General features: G+C 35.0%; 1 protein-coding gene across 1 annotated transcript; it reads left to right on the top strand.

The window, feature by feature from the left end:
• The first annotated feature begins 14015 nt into the window (after positions 1–14015).
• LOC127840767 (uncharacterized) lies at positions 14016–15665 on the top strand. The gene is made up of 5 exons (XM_052369181.1): positions 14016–14143; positions 14727–14777; positions 14944–14985; positions 15256–15330; positions 15560–15665. The coding sequence occupies exons 1-5, from the start codon at positions 14055–14057 to the stop codon at positions 15663–15665; spliced, it is 363 nt and encodes a 120-aa protein (XP_052225141.1). The 5' UTR covers positions 14016–14054.
• Positions 15666–20678: the final 5013 nt, after the last annotated feature.

Genomic DNA, 20678 nt, shown 5'->3' with positions numbered 1-20678 from the left:
GAAATGGAATAAAAAAATGGTATGAAAGTTTGTCAACAGAAGACAGAATGGCGTTGTGGAAGACAGCGCGCAAAGGGGGGAGAACATTGAGGAAAAAGCATCGATTAACCAGGAGAAAAGAGTTCACAGTGGAATAGTAAAATCTATGGAAGAGGAAAACCAACCGAAAGCCAAAAAACGGAAAGTTCGTGACAGCAATGATGAGTGTTCAGAGGAAGAAACAGACATGTTCTGTGAGACAGCCATTAAGCAACCAGACTTAAGTCTAGTGAAAACAGGCAATTATGTAATTGTTGCTTACCAAGATCAATGGTATCTGGGATATGTTGTGAAAATCGACACTGACCAGAAAATATTGAAAGTCAAGTTTATGACTCCCTGTCATCAAAAAGGTCTCTTTATGTGGCCAATGAGGGATGACATCCAAAATGTCAAACCTGACTTTCTGTTAGATGTTGGCATTGTTCCAGACTGTGTTAACTATGGAAGACAGTGGTCAACTAGAAATGGCGCGGCAGAGGCCGACGCGTATCCCCACGCCGAATGTTTGACCTAGGTGTGCCCCAGGGTTGGTAATGGGGCCATGCATAGCTGAGATTGACCGTATTGTCATAAGAGAAGTTCATCATCAATTAGAAGTGAATTGGTGTAGAAATGAAGAAGTTATAGTAAAAGGCAATTTTGGGTGGGTGTGACATATGTGGGCAGGGCGCCCCAGGGTTGGTAATTGTGCCATGCATAGTTGAGATTGACCGTATTGTCATAAGAGAGGTTCAGTATCAATTTGAAGTGAATCGGTGTAGAAATGAAGAAATTATAGTAAAAGGCAATTTTGGGTGGGTGTGGTCTATGTGGGCGGGGCGCCCCAGGGTTGGTAATGGGGCCATGCATAGTTGAGATTGACTGTATTGTCATAAGAGAAGTTCAATATCAATTTGAAGTGAATCGGTGTAGAAATGAAGAAATTATAGTAAAGGCAATTTTGGGTGGGTGTGGTCTATGTGGGCGGGGCCCCAGGGTTGGTTATGGGGCCATGCATAGTTGAGATTGACCCTAATGTCATAAGAGAAGTTCAGTATCAATTTGAAGTGAATCCGTGTAGAAATGAAAAAATTATAGTAAATGGAATTTTTTGGTGGGTGTGGCCTATGTGGGCGGGCGCCCCAGGGTTGGGATTGGGGCCATGCATAGTTGAGATTGACCCTAATGTCATAACAAAAGTTCAGTATCAATTTGAAGTGAATCCGTGTAGAAATGAAAAAATTATAGTAAATGGAAATTTTTGGTGGGTGTGGCCTATGTGGGCGGGGCGCCCCAGGGTTGGGAATGGGGCCATGCATGGTTGAGATTGACCGTATTGTCATAGGTGAGGTCCAGTATCAATTTGAAGTGAATCGGTGTAGAAATAAAGAAGTAAATGTAAAATAACCTAAAAAAATGAGTGATAATTTCTGACGCGGTCCCACCCCAACCCCTATAACTTTTGACCCAGGGGTCAGATCAAAATTCCAAATAGTGCAGGGTCGCACATATGCTCATAGCTACCATGTGTGTAAATTTCAAGGTTCTAGTGCTTTTAGTGTAGGAGGAGATAGTGGCCAGGACGGACGGACAGACGGACGGACGGACGGACGGCGGAGATCACCACAATATCCCCACCTTTTTTTCAAAAAGCGTGGGGATAATTAGAAACAGTGAAAGATACGATGAATTATTTACAAATCGGTGTACTTTCATTGACAGGTTTATTATAAAAAAAGTAGAGAACAAGTAAACTTGTGACTGAAAAAGAAAAGAATGTTTTATAAGGATGGAGCATTGGTTTGTTTAATATTTAATTAAAGTTTTATGCTTTATTTAGATATTGTCACGAATTGTTGTTTTATAGAGATGATTGTTTTTGTTTTGTTCATGTTCAAATTGATATGAAGAAAGAGGGTTGGAAATTAAAAATGTAAAAATATTTTATGTTTTGTTTTGCTTTCATGTGGATGTTTCCTGTTTTCTGATAAGCTTTTAAGTATGTTTTTTAGATTCCTCATGAAAAATTCTATTAGTATCCCAAGTTTCATTAAAGTATTTGAAACAGAACTGAAGTTATGAAACAAATAGTATTTTCAAGAAACGATTCGGGTCCGCGAACTGTCATTCCGATTGTCTATTCAAATTAAGGGAAAAAAATCACTGAAATTAGGTTTTTTCTCTAACTAAAAACCTTCATAACTTTTGTTCCAGATGAGATATTTTGACAATTTAAACTGATTTATAAAGCTATTTGTATTGTCTTTGCAATGAAACCATTTACAAATACAACAAGGGCTGTTTGTAAAACATGCATGCCCCCCATATGGGCTGTCCGTTGTAGTGGCAGCCATTGTGTGAATACGATTTTTGTCACTGTGACCTTGACCTTTGACCTAGTGACCTGAAAATCAATAGGGGTCATCTGTGAGTCACGATCAATGTACCTATGAAGTGTCATGATCGTAGGCAAAATCCTTCTTGAGTTATCATCCGAAAATCATTTTACTATTTCGGGTCACTGTGACCTTGACCTTTGACCTTGTGACCTCAAAATCAATAGGGGTCATCTGCAAGTCATGATCAATCTACCTATGAAGTTTCATGATCCTAGGCGTATGCCTTCTTGAGTTATCATCCGAAAACCATTTTACTATTTCGGGTCACCGTGACCTTGACCTTTGACCTAGTGACCTCAAAATACATAGGGGTCATCTGCGAGTCGTGATCAATCTACCCATGAAGTTTCATGATCCTAGGCGTATGCGTTCTTGAGTTATCATCCGGAAACCATTTTACTATTTCGGGTCACCGTGACCTTGACCTTTGACCTAGTGACCTCAAAATTATTAGGGGTCATCTGCGAGTCATGATCAATGTACCTATGAAGTTTCATGATCCTAGGCCCAAGCGTTCTTGAGTTATCTTCTGACAACCACCTGGTGGACGGACAGACCAACCGACCGACATGAGCAAAGCAATATACCCCCTCTTCTTCGAAGGGGGGCATAAAAAGTAATATCTAAAAAATAAGTGGGGTTGCTACCTTTCACCACTCAAAATGATAAGCTCCATGAGATGCACATGCATGCCAAATATCAAGTTGCTATCTTCAATATTGCAAAAGTATTTATAAAAAAAGCGATTTGGGCCACATATATTTGACCTCTGACCTTGAAGGATGACCTTGACCTTTCACCACTCAAAATGTGCAGCTCCATGAGATACACATGCATGCCAAATATCAAGTTGCTATCTTCAATATTGCAAAAGTATTAATAAAATGAGCGATTTTGGCCACATATATATGACCTCTGACCTTGAGTGACCTTGACCTTAACCTTTCACCACTCAAAATGTGCAGCTTCATGAGATACACATGCATGCATAATATGAAGTTGCTATCTTCAATATAGCAAAAGTTATTGCAAAATGTTAAAGTTGGCGCAAACAGACCAACAGACAGACAGGGCAAAAACAATATGTCCCCCACTACTATAGTGTGAATCATAAAAAGCATTGAAGAAGTGTAGAAAGACAGCCAAAAGCCTTTAATGGAATAATTCAGACATGAAGAAAGACCGTCACAATTTACAAGGCCAGACATGCCTACCAGGAGAAAAAATTCACAGGATAGTTGAAATTTTCACAGGCCTCAATTTTAAGTGTTTGACTGGAGAATGCATAGAGCCATTAGTCTCGGCATGGCAAAGTAAATTCACAAAAGGGCAAACATAAGCATGAAAACTTGATTTGGGGAAATAAATTAAGCGTGTTAGTTTCAGTGTGTGGGTATATTTACACTTTAAACATATATACTCGAGTGTTGGTGATGTAGTTAGCTAAGAGTAAATAATATATTAAAGTTTACCTTTAAATATCCATTTCACTAACATGCTGTTAAAGTAAACTGTATAGAGTGGCAAACATAATAAAACAGAATATGCACATGAATCTGATTAAACACAGATCCACTTACATATAAATCGAATCATGTTTGTCTATTTTTGCATTTTCAAACGATAATCCTGTAACTGTTAGATGTATTTTTTATGGCGAGTAGACTGCATTCCGATTTTCAAGCACTTGTTCTGTGACACAGGTACTTGAAAACAAATTTTGGTCCTTATATATATATAATAAGAGTATATAAGGACACAATTTTTTTTTTCAAGTATCTGTGTTCTGTGACATTTAGTTCATACATTTCCCAAAAAATAGTTTTATTTGTATCTAAAACATTCACTCCATCCTAGAATGACACGCGATTTTCATTAATCCATACTAATTATATGACGTCAGCCGTTAATTCGATAGGTATTTGTCCATTTCACTAAGCATCGTTATTTCTTTTTATTGTCTGTCACCTTGGATCACGTAAACAACATGTGTGCAACGAACGTAAACTTGTATATGTCCGACTTCTTTCAAAAACCAATAGTTAAGTATGATGTCGTTCAGCGAGACGCCATTTTAACGGAACACCCCCGACCGCGATGCCGGTTATTGACGCTTGCATTACTGCGCATTCTGGGGCATACATGTATGAAATTCCAACCATCAGAGCGACCTAGATCGGTCAGGGGTGATAAGAATGGCCAGGGATATAAATACGCGCACAAATAGATATTGCAGTCGGCTCTAATATGATTGGCGAAAAAAAAAATAAAATAAAAAAAATATGTTTTCAGAAATCGCAATTAAATTTTTTGAGTCGGGGGTAAAAAGTGGGTCAGTCGGTAAAGGGCAAACAAACTTAATTATAATTTAGGCCTTACGACTCTGCATATACTGCACAAGATTTACTGAAATCAATGGCAATTTTTGCAGAGGACAGTCGTCGAAATTCGCACTAGTCCGACAGCAAAAAACTAGTATTTTTTCTTTCGGGCTTGTAGGAAATCCAATATTACAAGCCCGACGTGCTTGTACAATTCATTAAACAGAAAACGAGTTCCACTTTCAATTTCAATATTTGTAAACAAAGTTTTGAGCCGCTTAAATCAACAGCCACTTATGTTTTAACACACTGCGGTCACGTGCTGGGCAATCAGCCGATAATTGGATTACTGCGCATAAAGCGCATGGTTTTGTGGTGCCCGTATTACTATTATGTAAAATAAATGTTTGCGTTGCATTCGGGACACAGAGAGTAATGGCCGAACAGTTGTCATTCAAGTACGTCGTTGAGGAATGCGAATCTGAGGTAACTGTGATTGACGCATTTGTCAACTGGCTTTTTGTAGAATAACCTGGCACTTAATTGCTTATATATTTTCTGGTGGTTCAGGTTTGCTCTCTCTTTCACATGGATATATGGGATACATTTCTGCTAATTTTTATGCCCCCCTTCGAAGAAGAGGGGGTATGTTGCTTTGCTCATGTCAGTCGGTCTGTCGGTCGGTCTGTCGGTTCGTCCACCAGGTGGTTGTCAGATGATAACTCAAGAACGCTTGGGCCTAGGATCATGAAACTTCATAGGTACATTGATCATGACTCGCAGATGACCCTATTGATTTTGAGGTCACTAGGTCAAAGGTCAAGGTCACAGGTGAAGGTCACAGTTACTGGAAATAGGCATTTTAAGGATTTAGCATGGTTCAAACAAGGGAAACAACTACCGTTTATGCATGTTCTTTTTGTTTCAGCATTTGCCTCCCTTGTAATATATTTAAATTTTACCAAATGTTAGGCTAACTGCATTTTTGTAATGCATTGTATCAACCACCACCACCACCACCACCACCACCACCACCACCACCACCACCGTTGTTCACAGTGACAAAAAACGTATTCACACAATGGCTGCTACTACAACTTATAGCTCATATAGGGGGGCATGCATGTTTTACAAACAGCCCTTGTTTACCTAAACTTTATGTATATATTTATAATTGTGATTTGATTGAAATGAGAGGCTGGCTCAGATGACGAGGAAGCTAACTTTGATGAGGATGAAATTAATAAGAGATTTGTATTGTATTCTAAAGATTGAATAAATTAATGCTTCTTTGGATGTTTTATGTTATGTTTATCTGCATTTTTAACAAAAATGTTTGGGCTAGTAAAATTTGACTCGGGCTTGTTCAAATTCCCATAGTACTAGCCCGACTTGCTTGAAGATTTAAATCTGAATTTCAATGACTGAGAGGATGAGCTGCAAATCGAACTCACAAACTCACCCATAGTGACTGTTTTAGCAGATGAAAGTACTGACATAAGTAACCACAAACGTCTCGTCCTGTACACTAAAATTATTTCGAATGATATGAAACCATCCACCAGATTCATAACAAATATTGAGTGTCAAGAAGCCACTGGAAAAGGGATAGCCACATCAATCTTAAAAGAATTAAGAAAGAGAGGGATTCCACCATCAAAAATAATGAGTTTAGGCTCAGATGGTGCTTCTGTCATGACTGGGAAAAATGCTGGTAATTACTGTAATTATTAATTTAAATACATTTATACAATTATGCAGTGGAAAAATATTACTAATAGATTCTGCCGATTCATCAAATGTAAAAGGTTAACACTTTGAGACATTTTAAACACATGTTTTCAACAGTTTTTCAACCTTGTTTTTAGGAATCATAGGTGTAAATAGTTGTCCTTTTCTATAATATGTAATCAGGTTGTTTAAATGGAAAATCAAATCATTATACATTTGTTATAGGCTGTGCTGCTTTCATAAAGCGTGAGAATCCCCAAATGAATAATGTACATGTATAGCCCATAAGTTGGCCCTTTGCACTTCTCAAGCGGCTGACAAAATCCCTCACCTGAAGCAACACCAGCAAATACTTACAGACTTATTCTATTATTTCAAGGTGAGTTACTGGTTGGCAACATGTTAAAGTGGATGCTTTACCGGTACATTTTGTTTCCTTAAGAAATTATAACATAGCAATTGGTAGATATGACTGATCTAAGGTAAATTGTAAAACAAGTTCAACTGACTAAATAAATTTAAATATTTTCATTAAAAAAAACTTGAATAAAAATCATTAGGCAATATTTTTAGTTTAACCCATGAAAGTGTTTTTTTCTTTAATTGAAGTGTGAAGCGAGCAGCGAGAATTCACGAGATTCAGCAACTTCTTGATGAACCTACCCTAACTTACAAAGAGATCCACTCTGTGAGATGGCTATCCTATTTCCAGGCATGATTGACAACTGTGTACAGGACCACAGACAGCCTGTTGACATACCTTGCTGAGAAGGGAACAGAAGACCCCAAAGCAAATGGACTTAAGAAGAAGGTAACTTTTGTTCTTATCTATATTTCAATTGCCTTAAACTTTTCATATTTCATTTCAAGCACACATTCATTTTATTTAGTTGCTCAAAATGGGCAATATTTTTCAGATCTCCACAGACACGTTTTTGTCTATCATCTACTTGCTCATGTATGCCATGGCCCCAGTGACGCAGTTGTCACAATTTTTCCAGACAGAAAACGTGGATGTAGGTCTTGTACAAGTGTGTCAATGTTTTGTTCTTTGGAATTAAATTATTGACCTTTCTACTTCAAACATGTAACCATGGTGGTAGGAACTTATTTATTTAAAAGCAAAACACTGGTTAAGTAGTTGATAAGCATTTGCCTAATCTGCTTTGATTTTAAGTAATACTTTTTTAAACAAAGGTGAAGTTAGATCTTTGTTTGGCTGATCTGGAAAAGGTAAAAAGCTTGGACTCTCCTCACTCAAAGAAGCTGATGGAAGATCTCCCACATGACAGCTCCACTTTCAAGGGTCAGCATTATATAACCAGAACCAATTTCAAACTGGAAGACCTTGCCAATGAATTTGTGGATTCATTGATAGACAACATTAAAGCCAGGTACAGTCCAACCTGCCCGAGCGACCGCCTGGTAATAGCGACCAACAGTCAATAACGACCACACCGATTTCCTCCCAAACGATTTCACTATATATTGAACCTGCGAATAAAGCCCACCTGTGAACAAAGACCAACGACCAACCTTTTACATTCCCAAATCTCCATTTTGATAGCTTACAACGACTACTGCAATCATAAAAATCAACGATTTCGCAACTTTCAAAAAACAAAATAGCCGCCAAGACGCTGCGTAGTCACGTGATACACATCTTACCAGTGGACTCGTCAGTCGCTATGGAGATATTGGCAAGTGACAGTTTATTGCACTCGATAGCAGTTGTTTGTTTATTTAACATGCATTGCTAATTGGTAGTCGCCTGCTTCTTTAATGCATTTGACAGTTTGTCAAAAGTGTAAAAATTTGCCTTTGTATTTAAGTGACTCGCGATTAATGTACTAATTGCCGACAAATTTGGGGTTTCATAAACTCATTAAGGAAGTTAACGGTTTCATATCATTTACGATGCCTATTAAAGACAAACATTTTGATAGTCATTCTCATCTTAAATTTCTCCGTAATAAGATGTTCATAGATTATAGAAAAGTAAATTGTCAGTTCAAGTTAACCATCATGGCTTCCAAGCGTAAGTTATTGACGTTGGAAGAACGCGTTAAGGTCATTAGTTTGTTAGGTAAAGGACACAGTTGTAGACGAGTGACTAGTGATCTTGGTTGAGGAACAACTCAAATTCAGAGCATTTTAAAACGTAAACATGAGATTATGGACGAATTCGAGGAGAACGTAAACTTTGAAAGTAAACGCCCTAAGCGTGAGTCGGAATTCGCGTCAGTGAATGACTTAGTGCATAAGTGGTTTGTTGACGCAAGTGCAAGGCTCTTGCCTGTGTCTGGACCTATGATCGAGGAAATAGCCTTGAAGTGTGCGTGTGAGTTAGGATATTTGGACTTTAAGGCTAGCAATGGCTGGCTCGAGTCTTTTGTAAAAAGAAACAGCATTGTATTTCCCATCCCAAGTGTGTTAGTGTTAGTAGAGCAGCTGAGTGCCTTCAGAAGCTGCGCTCGTTTGCAGTTCTAAAAAATGACTGCTTGCTGAACTCAATCATGGAAGCACAGGATGTGTTTATCAAATATAGGATGGACTCTAGTGTCAAGCAGAGTAAAATAAGTGATTTTTTTAAGTGAGTGTTTTGGTTTTGTGTGTGTCTTGAGTGGAGAGGGACGGGGGTCGTAGTGCTTATTGTGTTTTGTTGTTTCTACTGGTACGTTGAGTATGTGTCTGGAATCTTATTCTTGGATGTTTTCAGTCTTATATATATATATCAGATGTCATTTATTGTCCATGATTGTCAACTGTACTGGTTGTGTAGTAGTGATTCATGTATTTCATGTATAAATGTTTGCTATGTTATGTGTATTTTGTACTGTGTTCTTTGTAAAATTACATGTACATGTACGTATACATGTATGTCAATAGTTATTTATACAGTATATGATAAATTAAATAAATAATAAAAACATAAGGGAATAGAAATACAACATGTAATTAATATACAAATGTAAAACAAAACTGTGTTTTCAATCCTTTATTTCATTATACATGCATAAGTATTCAAACATTTAAACAATAGAGCACATACATAGATAAGGTACCTGTTAAAAAACTACTAGCATATTTTGCAAAGTTTCGATCGACCCTGCGAATAAAGACCACCTGTGAACAAAGACCACAACGACCAAATCCCTTGAGTGGTCTTTATTGACAGGTTGGACTGTAAATATAAAATCAGTTAGTTTACAAAGTTCATGGGGGCTTTATTGATTCACATGAATGGAGACTAGCCTATATTAATTCACATGTGTATTTAAACAAATACTTCAATGTTCTCTTTCTGATCTCATTTCAGATTTGCTGGAGATGACTTGCTGACGCACTTCAGTGTTCTAGGCATGAGACCACTGTCATTCCTGTCTGCACAACAGCTGGGGGAATATGGCTACAAAGAGGATTTACACTTTGTGCAACTTTTATGGCTGAACCCAGACCTCATCTTGGCTAGAGGATGGAGAGAAGCAGGAACGAACCTCACAGCCCCTTGTTGACCCTATTAAGACCAAGGATGAGTGGCAGCTAGTGAAGACAGAAGTGCTTGCTGAACAATATCCAAGGGATTCAATGCACCAGCTTTGGTCCCTCATTGTCAAGTACCATCCAGAGTTCAAAAATCTTACCATTCTTGCAAAACTTGTCCTTACTTCCAGTGTCCATACTGCTGGATGAGAACGTGGCTTTTCTGTGCAGAACAGAATCCTTAAAATATTCAGAAACAGGCTTTCAATTGAAACTCAGCACTGTCTGATGACACTCAAATTGGATGGTCACAGCAGGCTGACTTTCAATTTTGATTCTGCGCTGTAAAAAATGGAAGAAAGCTAAAAAACAGGAGAATTTATGAATTAAAGAAATTAAATCAAAAAATAAAACAACAACCAGCAGTATTTTAATATTATGTTTGTGGTGTATTTTCACTGGTTTGTGAATACTATTCTTTAATTACTGGATGTTATTAGTGACAACTGTGTTTATTAGATCATTGTGTCAGAGCTCCAGATAAGAGCCGTACAGCCGTAAATACGGCTTTTTCTTGAAGGTTTACGCATTTATTTTTATAAACTGGACGTACAAGTACGACTTTAATATCCCTTTTACGCATTTACGAAAAAAATCTGGCCGTACCGATACGTCGGCGTCAGCGCAGCGTGATTTGTTGGTCTCTAACTTAATGGCGCTTTTCGTTAATTTAAATTACAGAAAAGTTGTAGACTGGATTCCGATAATATTGTCTATTCTGTCGCGTGATTTCCAGTAACTTGTAAACCCGTCAAAAACAATGTCTGCGCGCAAGGGAAGGCCGGCTAACTTTCGGTTTAAAAAAAAAAACTAACTGATATTCAATCTGTAAACCCAGAAAAAGACATTGTTGCCCCGATATTAAACGATTTGATTGCAACGGTGGCTACTTTGCAACTTTTACAGTTTACTGCTAAAGCAATGATTCTAGCTTACTAGTTGGCTTGTGTTTTCTTGTCAAGAAAAATGAAGAAATAGTATTTAGTCATGCGTTTTAATGTGTTGTTTTATTTGTATCATAATTCAGAATGGAAAACCTAATAGAGTAACTGTTTAAAAAGCTAAATATATTGATTATAATTGTTGCAAATGTGTCTGTAAAGTCAGTTATACACCCTTCAATATACAAGAACATGGGTAGTACAGTACTACCTGTATTTTTGGATATGGTAGTACAGGTATTTATTGATTTTCAGCGTTACTCCTTTTCTTTCTGTTAGTGGCAGTACCGTTACTCATTTCACAAATCCTTATCTGAAGCTCTGGGCCCGTATTCACCAACCACCTAAGTATTAAGGATAAAATTTCCTTACTTATCTAAGAATTTACCTTAGGCAAAAATTTCCTTAACTTTCTCACTCAAAACGTCCCTTAGGTATCACCTAAGGTAAGATTTACCCTTAAATACTTAGGGAAAATTAATGTCATTTCGTTTGTAATAAATTCTTAAACTTGACCATTCACTCAGAAATATTACTATATTTAGTAACATAACCCTGACAGTGCTCGCAAAATGGCGGAATGTTATAAGCGCACAAGTGTGCTGTTAAGAAAGTTCTAAATATTACTTGTAGATGATGATTAATTAATATAAAAAGTGCATAATGTAAGAGGTTTACGCTTCCGGCATCTATCGAAACAGCTGTTACAAAGTATCTGTATCGATTTTATGCTGTTGTCGTCGATCTCTTGATCATCAACACACATGTACACAAATTTGGAAAAAAAACACGGAAGTGAATGCAGACGATAGTTGAAAAAAAAAAATGGCGAAACAACGAGCGCCCAACTTCACGCTGCAAGAAAATATTCTCCTCACTCATTTGATGGGAGAGGACTACTCAAACTTTGGTATGTCCAGGCATAAACTGGACAGGCATAGGTTTACCAGCCGTAAGTGTTTTTATTAAACATAATATTAATAAATTGTTATTGTATATATCACGAAACAGTGACGTGTGTGAATGACATATTGATTACTTTCGATAATTTTGTTCATAAGCATCCAAACAGAATAATTGCAGATATTTTTAATGACTGTCTTTCAAAGTATGAGCATAATTTAGTATTTTATTGACATATGTATGTCCAATTGCATTTAATACATTCCTCGATCCTCTTGTAAAATCATTTATTGCGCAGTTACTAAAAAATAAAAACCTTTGCTTGTAATGCCTTTCACAGAAAAGTTTATTACACTGTATCTAATTAGAATTTTGTATTGTGTTAACACAATATGTATCCCATATTAAAGGCAATGGGTTGAAATTAAGGTTAATACTTTGTTGTTATTGATCTTACATAAGTGTGGAACAATTTAACAATAAAAAAGGGCACACAATATGTGAAAATGGGAGGTCCGTACCTGTAGCAGAACCCCAGTGGTTTGGCTAGAGGTACGGTCCGTACCTCTAGAACCAGATTCTAGAGGTACGGATCTGTACCTCTAGCCACTGCCTATTGAAAAAAGGATGAATCATATTCTCTCATTAAACATAAAAAATCACAGTACAGAGTGTACATTAACATGAAATATTGAAATGAGAGAAAGCCTGCTATAATGTAAATATTTTAAGTTCTGTGTTGTCTGTTATTCAGAAATTTCTAGCTCTGTGAAAAAGGAAATGTGGGGAAATGTTGAGACCGCCTTCAATTCCAACAGTACGGGTACTTATAGAAATGGCAGTGACCTAGAAAAGAAATGGGAGAATCTTACATCTACCCAAAGAGGATTTTACCAAGATCATCAGCGCATGCTGACATTGACTGGTATGAAACTTTAAATATGGCTTTTTCTTTGACCTTGTACAAGGTCTCACCTTTTATTCATTTTTGTTAATTATATTATTCACTCTCACCCAAATTGGAAAGCCCTTTCCTCAAGTAAAAAAATAACATCTTTATTTATTGGTGTGAAAGTTGATGTATTTGTTATATAGTTGATCTGATACAACATTATAAGACAAAGTATAACATTCAACTTTACAACTTGCAAGGACCATATTAATTTGTCAGAATCATTTAGCAATGTTCAAATTAATATCCATCAACATTATCTTGAATATTAACTTATATTTATTAACATTATGATTACCTATTAATACAGTTTGTCAAAACAATGTTGCATATGATAAAGTGGCAATTTTAACAATGGTTACCACAAACATAACTTTTGTTGTTCATTTTGTGTGTGATTGTTATATATGATTGCATCTTTTAAAGTACACTTTTATAGAACACTTTTATAGTACACTTTTTTTGTTTCACAGACAATTGTTTCCTTCGAATAAACTAAGGATCACATTCTGTATTAAAAGTTCTCTCCTGTTGGTGCAGCTGTCAAATTATCACTTTGTAGTTTTTTTATTTTTGCTTTGTATTACATTTTGTTAAGTGCATACTATTGTATAATACTCAAAATACTTTGCATTCCTACCTTTTCGTTTTGAGTAGGCACGTTCATCATAATTCTTCATTTTTCATAGTCAGTATACATCTTTATACTCTCTACTTATAATTTAAACCAACACTGTCATTTAACTGCAATTCTTTAACATACATGCAATATCCTTCTAATGCAAGGGACATTATACTTCTTACATCTTATGTTTTAACTCAGTACTAGTTACTTCCCTTATAGTTTATCTTATTATATGTCATCTTAACCCATTGTATTAACTATTTAATCTGTATTAACTGTAATAATATAATGTCTTAAATCCGTCATTGTTTTACCATGTCTTGCCATGCATGTCTATGTTTTATGATTATGTACCGGTATTAACTGTGATAACATCATGTCTTAAATCCGTCATTGTTTTACCATGCCTTGCCATGCATGTCTTTGTTTTATGATAACCATTCGCTTTCATCTTACAGCTGCTTTTATTTTGTTATGTATACCATGTACTTTTTTTTGTCGGGAAAAGCTTTATGCTTATGTAGTGTTTATCATGTCCAACGTTAAATAAATCTTCTTGTATTTTGAACAGATAGGCCTCCCTTCAACTCCAAATGTACCATCCTCACCGAGGCGGTAATGAACGTTATCGGGAAAGAGGGAGTGGATGTTATGGGCATTGGGCCCAGCAGCCTAGACACATCTATGCTGCAATTGACTCATATGCGGTAAAAATAAAATCAAGTTACATTAAAATGCATACAAAATGTAGAACATTTACTCTTACTATAAGTTCTTTCAGTGATGTACATATTGTAAAAATAGCATACCATAATTGAATGGCATAGAAATTAGCCTTAAAATGTTGCTATATTTGAATATACAGGATATAATTGATATTTGCTTAATATAAATGCAAGTGTTAATAACAAATTGTATACAAACAATAATAATAACAGTACAAATTCGTTTGTTTTTAAATAATTCATTTGATTATTTTGTTTAATTCATTAATTTAAAATTAATAGATTATGACAATGACACATTCAACATATATACATAACCACAGGTGATGCAGTTACTTAATAAATGGAACAATTAAGACACCCTCTTCACTTCAATTTATAATTAAAGAGTATGTCTCATCTAAACATGTCAAAAAGTAAAGAAATGAACATGAATGTTAATCACAATATTTTGACAATTCATATACAAATCACAAATACATAAAGAAACAAATACAATGTTACAACACATTTGAATTATTGACAAAAATTATGTTGATAATTTTTTTTTTCAATATGCTTACAGTGATGATGATCAGCAAGATACTGAAAACAACATGACCACGTGCACCTCAAGGTAAGCATGCAAATACATAATAATGTCACAATTGATGATATATAGCTTGAATTGATAACAATATAAAAACAAGAAAATAATGCACAAATGTGTTATATATAGGTTTAAAAGGGAAAACAAATTTTAAATAGGTCTATAATAGAAATTTATCATTATCTTATTTTAGTGGTGCGATGTCCACTCCAGTTTCAGTAAATCAGAAAAGAAGGTGAGACATGAATTATGAAAATATTATTATTGCAATTAACTTGCATACAAATTCAAAAACAGAAATTTTAATAAATAGTTACATGTACATGTATAAACAGCAATCTGATAATATATATATATATATATATATGCATATAATTTGCAAAATAAAAACTAGCTCGCTATCATAATGCATTATTTACATTTTAATATATAACAAACATATCTTGAATATCAAATATTGTAATGGCAAATACATCTGGCTTGAGAAATGATACACTTATTTCAGATATACCCCATCAGTGTCTGAGAATGGCTCTAGTAGCTCAGCTATTTCTCCTCGAGACGAGCCTTCACATTCATGGTATGTAAATTGTATGTCATGTATTTAACAATATAATAAATTATTCTACACATGGATCTTGATAACATAAACATGTGCAAAATTCGAATGATTGAACCTGTAGTGTTATACATATTTACCATTTTTCATTATACAAAAAAAGAAGCCATCAACAAAATAATCAAATTTAGTTTTGAGAAGGAAATAAAAAATATATATTTAAAATGCCATGTTTTAAATATCCATTTAGTTGCAGTCACTGCAGTCTGCATGAGATTAAGCGTCTGAAGAAGAGGAAGCTAGAACTTCAAATACGGTTCTATGAGGCTCAGTTGGCGCTATTGGGCGAGGAGTAAAAATAATAATAGAATTATATTATACATGTTGTTGTTGTATTTAATCAAACATTACTTTTATTTTGTTTTGAAGATAAAGATTCACATGAACTTCATCTACATTGTGTATGTCTTATGATTTTTGAAAAAAATGCCATACATGCTAAAATAGTTGTATTTAGTATGCAAATTATTTGCATTAACAGCTCTGAAAACATGACTTGTTCAATAACGTGAACATGATCTAAAAAAATGTATTTGCTACTACATTCCTGTAACGAAGGCCATCTTCATTTCCATTGTAATTTTCAGGATGATCTTGTAAGGCACCTATGTCCAAAGGATCCATTGGCAGATTTCGCATGTTGCATATATTATGCAGAACAGCGCATGACAAAATCACCCTGTTAATATAAATGACAATTAAGTGACACAAGCTGCATTAAAATGTCAGAAGAACATGGAATATATAAAACATTAAATTATAAAATAAATAATACTTGATAAATATGTATTTTTAATGCAAGTTAGTTACATTAATTAAAATGCTGTTAAGAGTTTTGTTTTCTTTTCAAGGTCAGCACAGGGGCAAGAATTAACCATAAATGTTACTTGAAAAAACATATGACATTAAAATTGTAAGTCAGCTGTTGTCATACAAGCTTATTTTTGTAAGAAATATGTTTTTTGAAGCTGTATTGTGTTAATATAAAACTTCATGTATAGAACAAACCTATCTCTCAGTGACTAACACATTGTGTTAAACAATTACATTGGCCTTAGTGACTGTTAACTGTGTATCAAAGTTACTTAATTACAGGGTTTTATAATGGAATATTAAACTCACTTGCACGACTTTAATGGATGCAATCGAATTTCATTGTGAAGAATAGCCCATCTCCTTTTCAAAATTCCAATGGAACGCTCAACAACAGATCTTGTACGTTTGTGTGCCCTTTAATACAAAAGTAATGGTTAAAGTATGATCTTTAATTTTCTCTTTTGTAGCAAAAGCATTATATCACGTTCATGATCAAGTGGGTAATTCACCTGCAATAAAAGCACCAGTCATTAATATGTATTAAGTACTTAGAATTGCACATCATTATTGTATAACTTAATAGTTTTTTTTTATGAAATGTATTACATTAACAAGGCTTGTCACCATAGAATGACATATGCCCCCTTTTTCCACATTTTTATAAACCTAAACGCAAAGTGTTTTTCCACATTTTTTGAAACCTAAACGCAAAGTGTGACAGAATTTCTTATAGACGGACATTGCAATCACTATATGCCCACCTTTGGGGGCATAAACACATTTAATGGAAGTTAAACACAATATCAAAATACAGTATTTACAAATAAACACCCACTTATTCACATTTACCTTATAAGCAAATCGTAGAGACTTGACTGTGTAGCTCATTAATTATTCAAACATTTCAGTGAAAGATTTATATTTAGCATGAGGGGTGCTTTTATATTGGTTATGGTGTTTATTAGGGAATATCTGTACCAATGTTGTAGAATTTACAAATGCAATTTATCTAACCAGTTGTAAATCAGCTGGTGCTCATCAGCTGGATTCATAAATGGAGTGAGGAGCCATCTCTTGCACGGATATGCCGAATCCCCAAGTAGATATTGATGTTGGTCATCGACAACATTCTGCTCCATGATTTGAAATAGGCCACTTTGCCTTAAGATTCTGGCATCATGGACAGCCCCAGGCCACAGCGGTACAATGTCTCTAATCAGACAATTGGCATCAAATATGATCTGTAAAAAAAACATGATATAGAGATACATTCATAGTATTAATAGTCTATACTGGGGGACATATTGTTTTTGCCGTGTCTGTTTGTTTGTTTGCGTCAAACTTTAACATTGGCCATAACTTTTGCAATAATGAAGATAGCAACTTGATATTTGGCATGCATGTGTATCTCATGGAGCTGCACATTTTGAGTGGTGAAAGGTCAAGGTCATCCCTCAAGGTCAAAGATATGGGGGACATAGTGTTTCAAAAAAGCATCTTGTTTCCACTGTTTTATTTGTAGTATAGTGAAAACACTATACCATATTGCAGAGGTGTCAATTTACCAAAATCTATAATCCTGAAAATCATCCTAGAATTTGGGGACCAGAGTCAAAAGAGTTTTAATGATTCATTAAATTATGTTTCCTTTGTAAACAATTTGCCAAAGGTCAATAATTTGTGTTTAAGAGTGACATTTTGTGACAAGAATGCTTAAAATACCAAAACAATCCTCTGATTTATATCAATATCAAAAGTTTTCCTTGAGGGCTTAAATCCTGAATTCAGGAATAAACCTGAAAATTGACACCTCTGCATATTGGAAAACTTATGAACAAGAAATAAGAAGTTGTATAAAAATGTCACAATCCATGCATTTCAGTATAATAAAAAATATAAGAAAGAAGACTGTTAAATTGGCCCCAAATTTATTATTGGATTGTTTTAGGAATTTTAAATCAAATATCCATATTTATCATGCAAATAACAAATGGTATCAGTATAAATCATGAAATTAAATGCATACATTGAAAATGTTTTTTCTTGATTTATATAAATGATTCAATCTTCATACATAATAATAATAAACATTGAACACCAATCAACAAACCCGAAGAATATAATATATTATATAGCAATTTTTACAATAATTAAAAATATAATATAAAAAAAAGGATTACCTGTGTGTTTATGGAATGGTAACCCATCCGATTCACATACGCCGGTTCATCAACAACTGGGGCTTGAATCTGGACATGCGTCCCATCGATAACGCCAATTACATTTGGAAACCTTGCAATATTGAAAAAGTCTTCCTTTATTTGTCGGATTTCTCCGGGAGCAGTTGGAACACTGATGAATTGTCGTACAATTTCAGGCTCAGTCAAAGCTTGAGTAACTTGGGATATGACCCTTGAAACTGTAGGCTGCGAAACCTCATGGATATCTCCATCATTAAGTTGAATGCTAGATGTAGCAAAATATCTTAAAGCAATCAAAATCTTTTCAATACTATTTAAACTATTGTTCCTGAAGCTTGTTGGTCCAATAAAAGGAGTCAGTTTGTCATTTAAAAATAAAATCTCTTGCCTATCCAAACGATAGCGTTCAATCAACTCAGAATTTTGAAGACTGTCGAGTAAATCAACTCTATTAATGAAACGTCTTGCCATTCTGAAAAAGAAAGTCAATCATTTAAGCAAATTAATAGAAAAAAGTGTGTACTTACTTAAAGGGATCTTTTCACGCTTTGGTAAATTGACAAAATTGAAAAAAGTTGTTTCAGATTCGCACATTTTCGTTTTAGTTATGATATTTGTGAGGAAACAGTAATACTGAACTTTTACCATGGTCTAATATAGCCATCATATGCATCTTTTGACGATTTTAAAACCTAAAAATTATAAAGCGTTGCAACGCGAAACGATTGAATAATTTGGAGAGTTCTGTTTTTGTCGTTAAATTTTGTGAAACTACGAAGATTGCTTATATAAGGTATAAAATACGTCAAGCATGTGTACTCGGTGGAATAGCTCAGTAGGCTAGAGCGTTTTTACTTCAGGACTCTGGCAGGACTCCAGGGGTCACTGGTTCGAAACCTGCTCCGGGCAATGTTCTTTTCCTTTTTTTAATTTTATTCTTGATTTTTTACTGGAGCTTTTACGATCCAATGTTTACATTTATCAATATAAAGCATTTAATGAATAAGTTAAAAAATGCCAAAATCTGTGAAAAGGCCCCTTTAATAATTCCGAGATGATACAGTAACACACATTCGTACATTGCAAAAGGGAAAGGTAAACACAATCTGACATGCGATACAGTATAACCACAATGACAGATATGTAAACACATCCCAGTTTCAAGTTCATATTGCCACTTTAAACTCATATCCCTTCCATTTCTTCAAACATATGATGCATGCACTGAAAATGACGTTAAATGATACAAAAATGCAATTATTATGGTAATCACAAAATTCGCGTACATGTAAGTTAACAACAATGTTACTTCCGTTATACTGTTTAAAAGCCGGACTCTGAAAGTAATTGGAATACATATCGGTCTGTGTTTAGAACGGTGATACATTTCAAAGAATACATACCTTTGGGATGGAGTTTGCTCAAAAAAAGGCGAAAACAACGGAAATTCGTCTGCTACGGCGCCATTTTTAAGGTGATTTCTTTGGACTTAAGTAAGGTGTACACGTCCCTTAACTTTAAGGGAAAAAACGGTCAACCTTAGGCGTATTTCTAAGGTTAGGAAGTTTGTGAATATGACTTAAGGTATTTCCTTAAATTTAAGGGAAAAACAGCAAAAACCTAAGGCAAAATGACAACCATAGGTAATTTTTTTCCCTTAGGTGGTTGGTGAATACAGGCCCTGTTGTGCTATTCTTGGATTTTCTTTGCAACGTGTTAATTACATCAAATGAGTGTATTAACATGACAGCCCATGCACATAATGTGAAAATACTTGTGCATAAAACTTGTGGTTTGTATGCAGTTATTAGTTGGCAACTATTTGCATTTATGTTTATATCTTTTCATGTTCATTATCTGTGAATATCCTATTGCTTATTATCATATTTGCATCTAGTCAGGTCTAAGTGTATGTTTTAAATGCCTTGTGCATGATAAATAGTCAGCATATTTGTAATTTCCAACATTACATGTATGTGTTATGCTCTTCCTTAGCTAATAGATCATTTAAAACCTAATAACTGCTTCTCATTTTTTATGTGTGTGTGTTTTGTTGCTAAATTCATCAATGGACAGTCAATAATACTTGGGACTCACACTTTCAGTTTGGGACTTTTTTTTTAGTCCAGCGAGTCCCAGGATTCACATATATTACCAGGGTTTTTTTTAGAAAAAGGGGAAGACGCTGGACGCTGGGTAAAAGGGGAAAATCGAGCGCGAAAGAGACATATTTGGGGAAAAAATAAACACTGTTCATTTCAATGTCTATAACTCACCTACAGACTTCAGGGT

The sequence above is a fragment of the Dreissena polymorpha genome, chromosome 8 (genome assembly GCF_020536995.1).
Source record: "Dreissena polymorpha isolate Duluth1 chromosome 8, UMN_Dpol_1.0, whole genome shotgun sequence".
NCBI lineage: Eukaryota > Metazoa > Mollusca > Bivalvia > Myida > Dreissenidae > Dreissena > Dreissena polymorpha.
Note: the sequence above shows the minus strand (reverse complement) of the source record. Positions and strands in the feature narration are given on the sequence as shown.

Coding starts and splice junctions, on each gene's coding strand:
- LOC127840767 (XM_052369181.1), top strand. CDS start 14,055: ATGAACGTTATCGGGAAAGAGGGAGTGGATGTTATGGGCATTGGGCCC. Junction 14,144..14,726: donor CTGCAATTGACTCATATGCG/GTAAAAATAAAA, acceptor ATATGCTTACAG/TGATGATGATCAGCAAGATA. Junction 14,778..14,943: donor ATGACCACGTGCACCTCAAG/GTAAGCATGCAA, acceptor ATCTTATTTTAG/TGGTGCGATGTCCACTCCAG.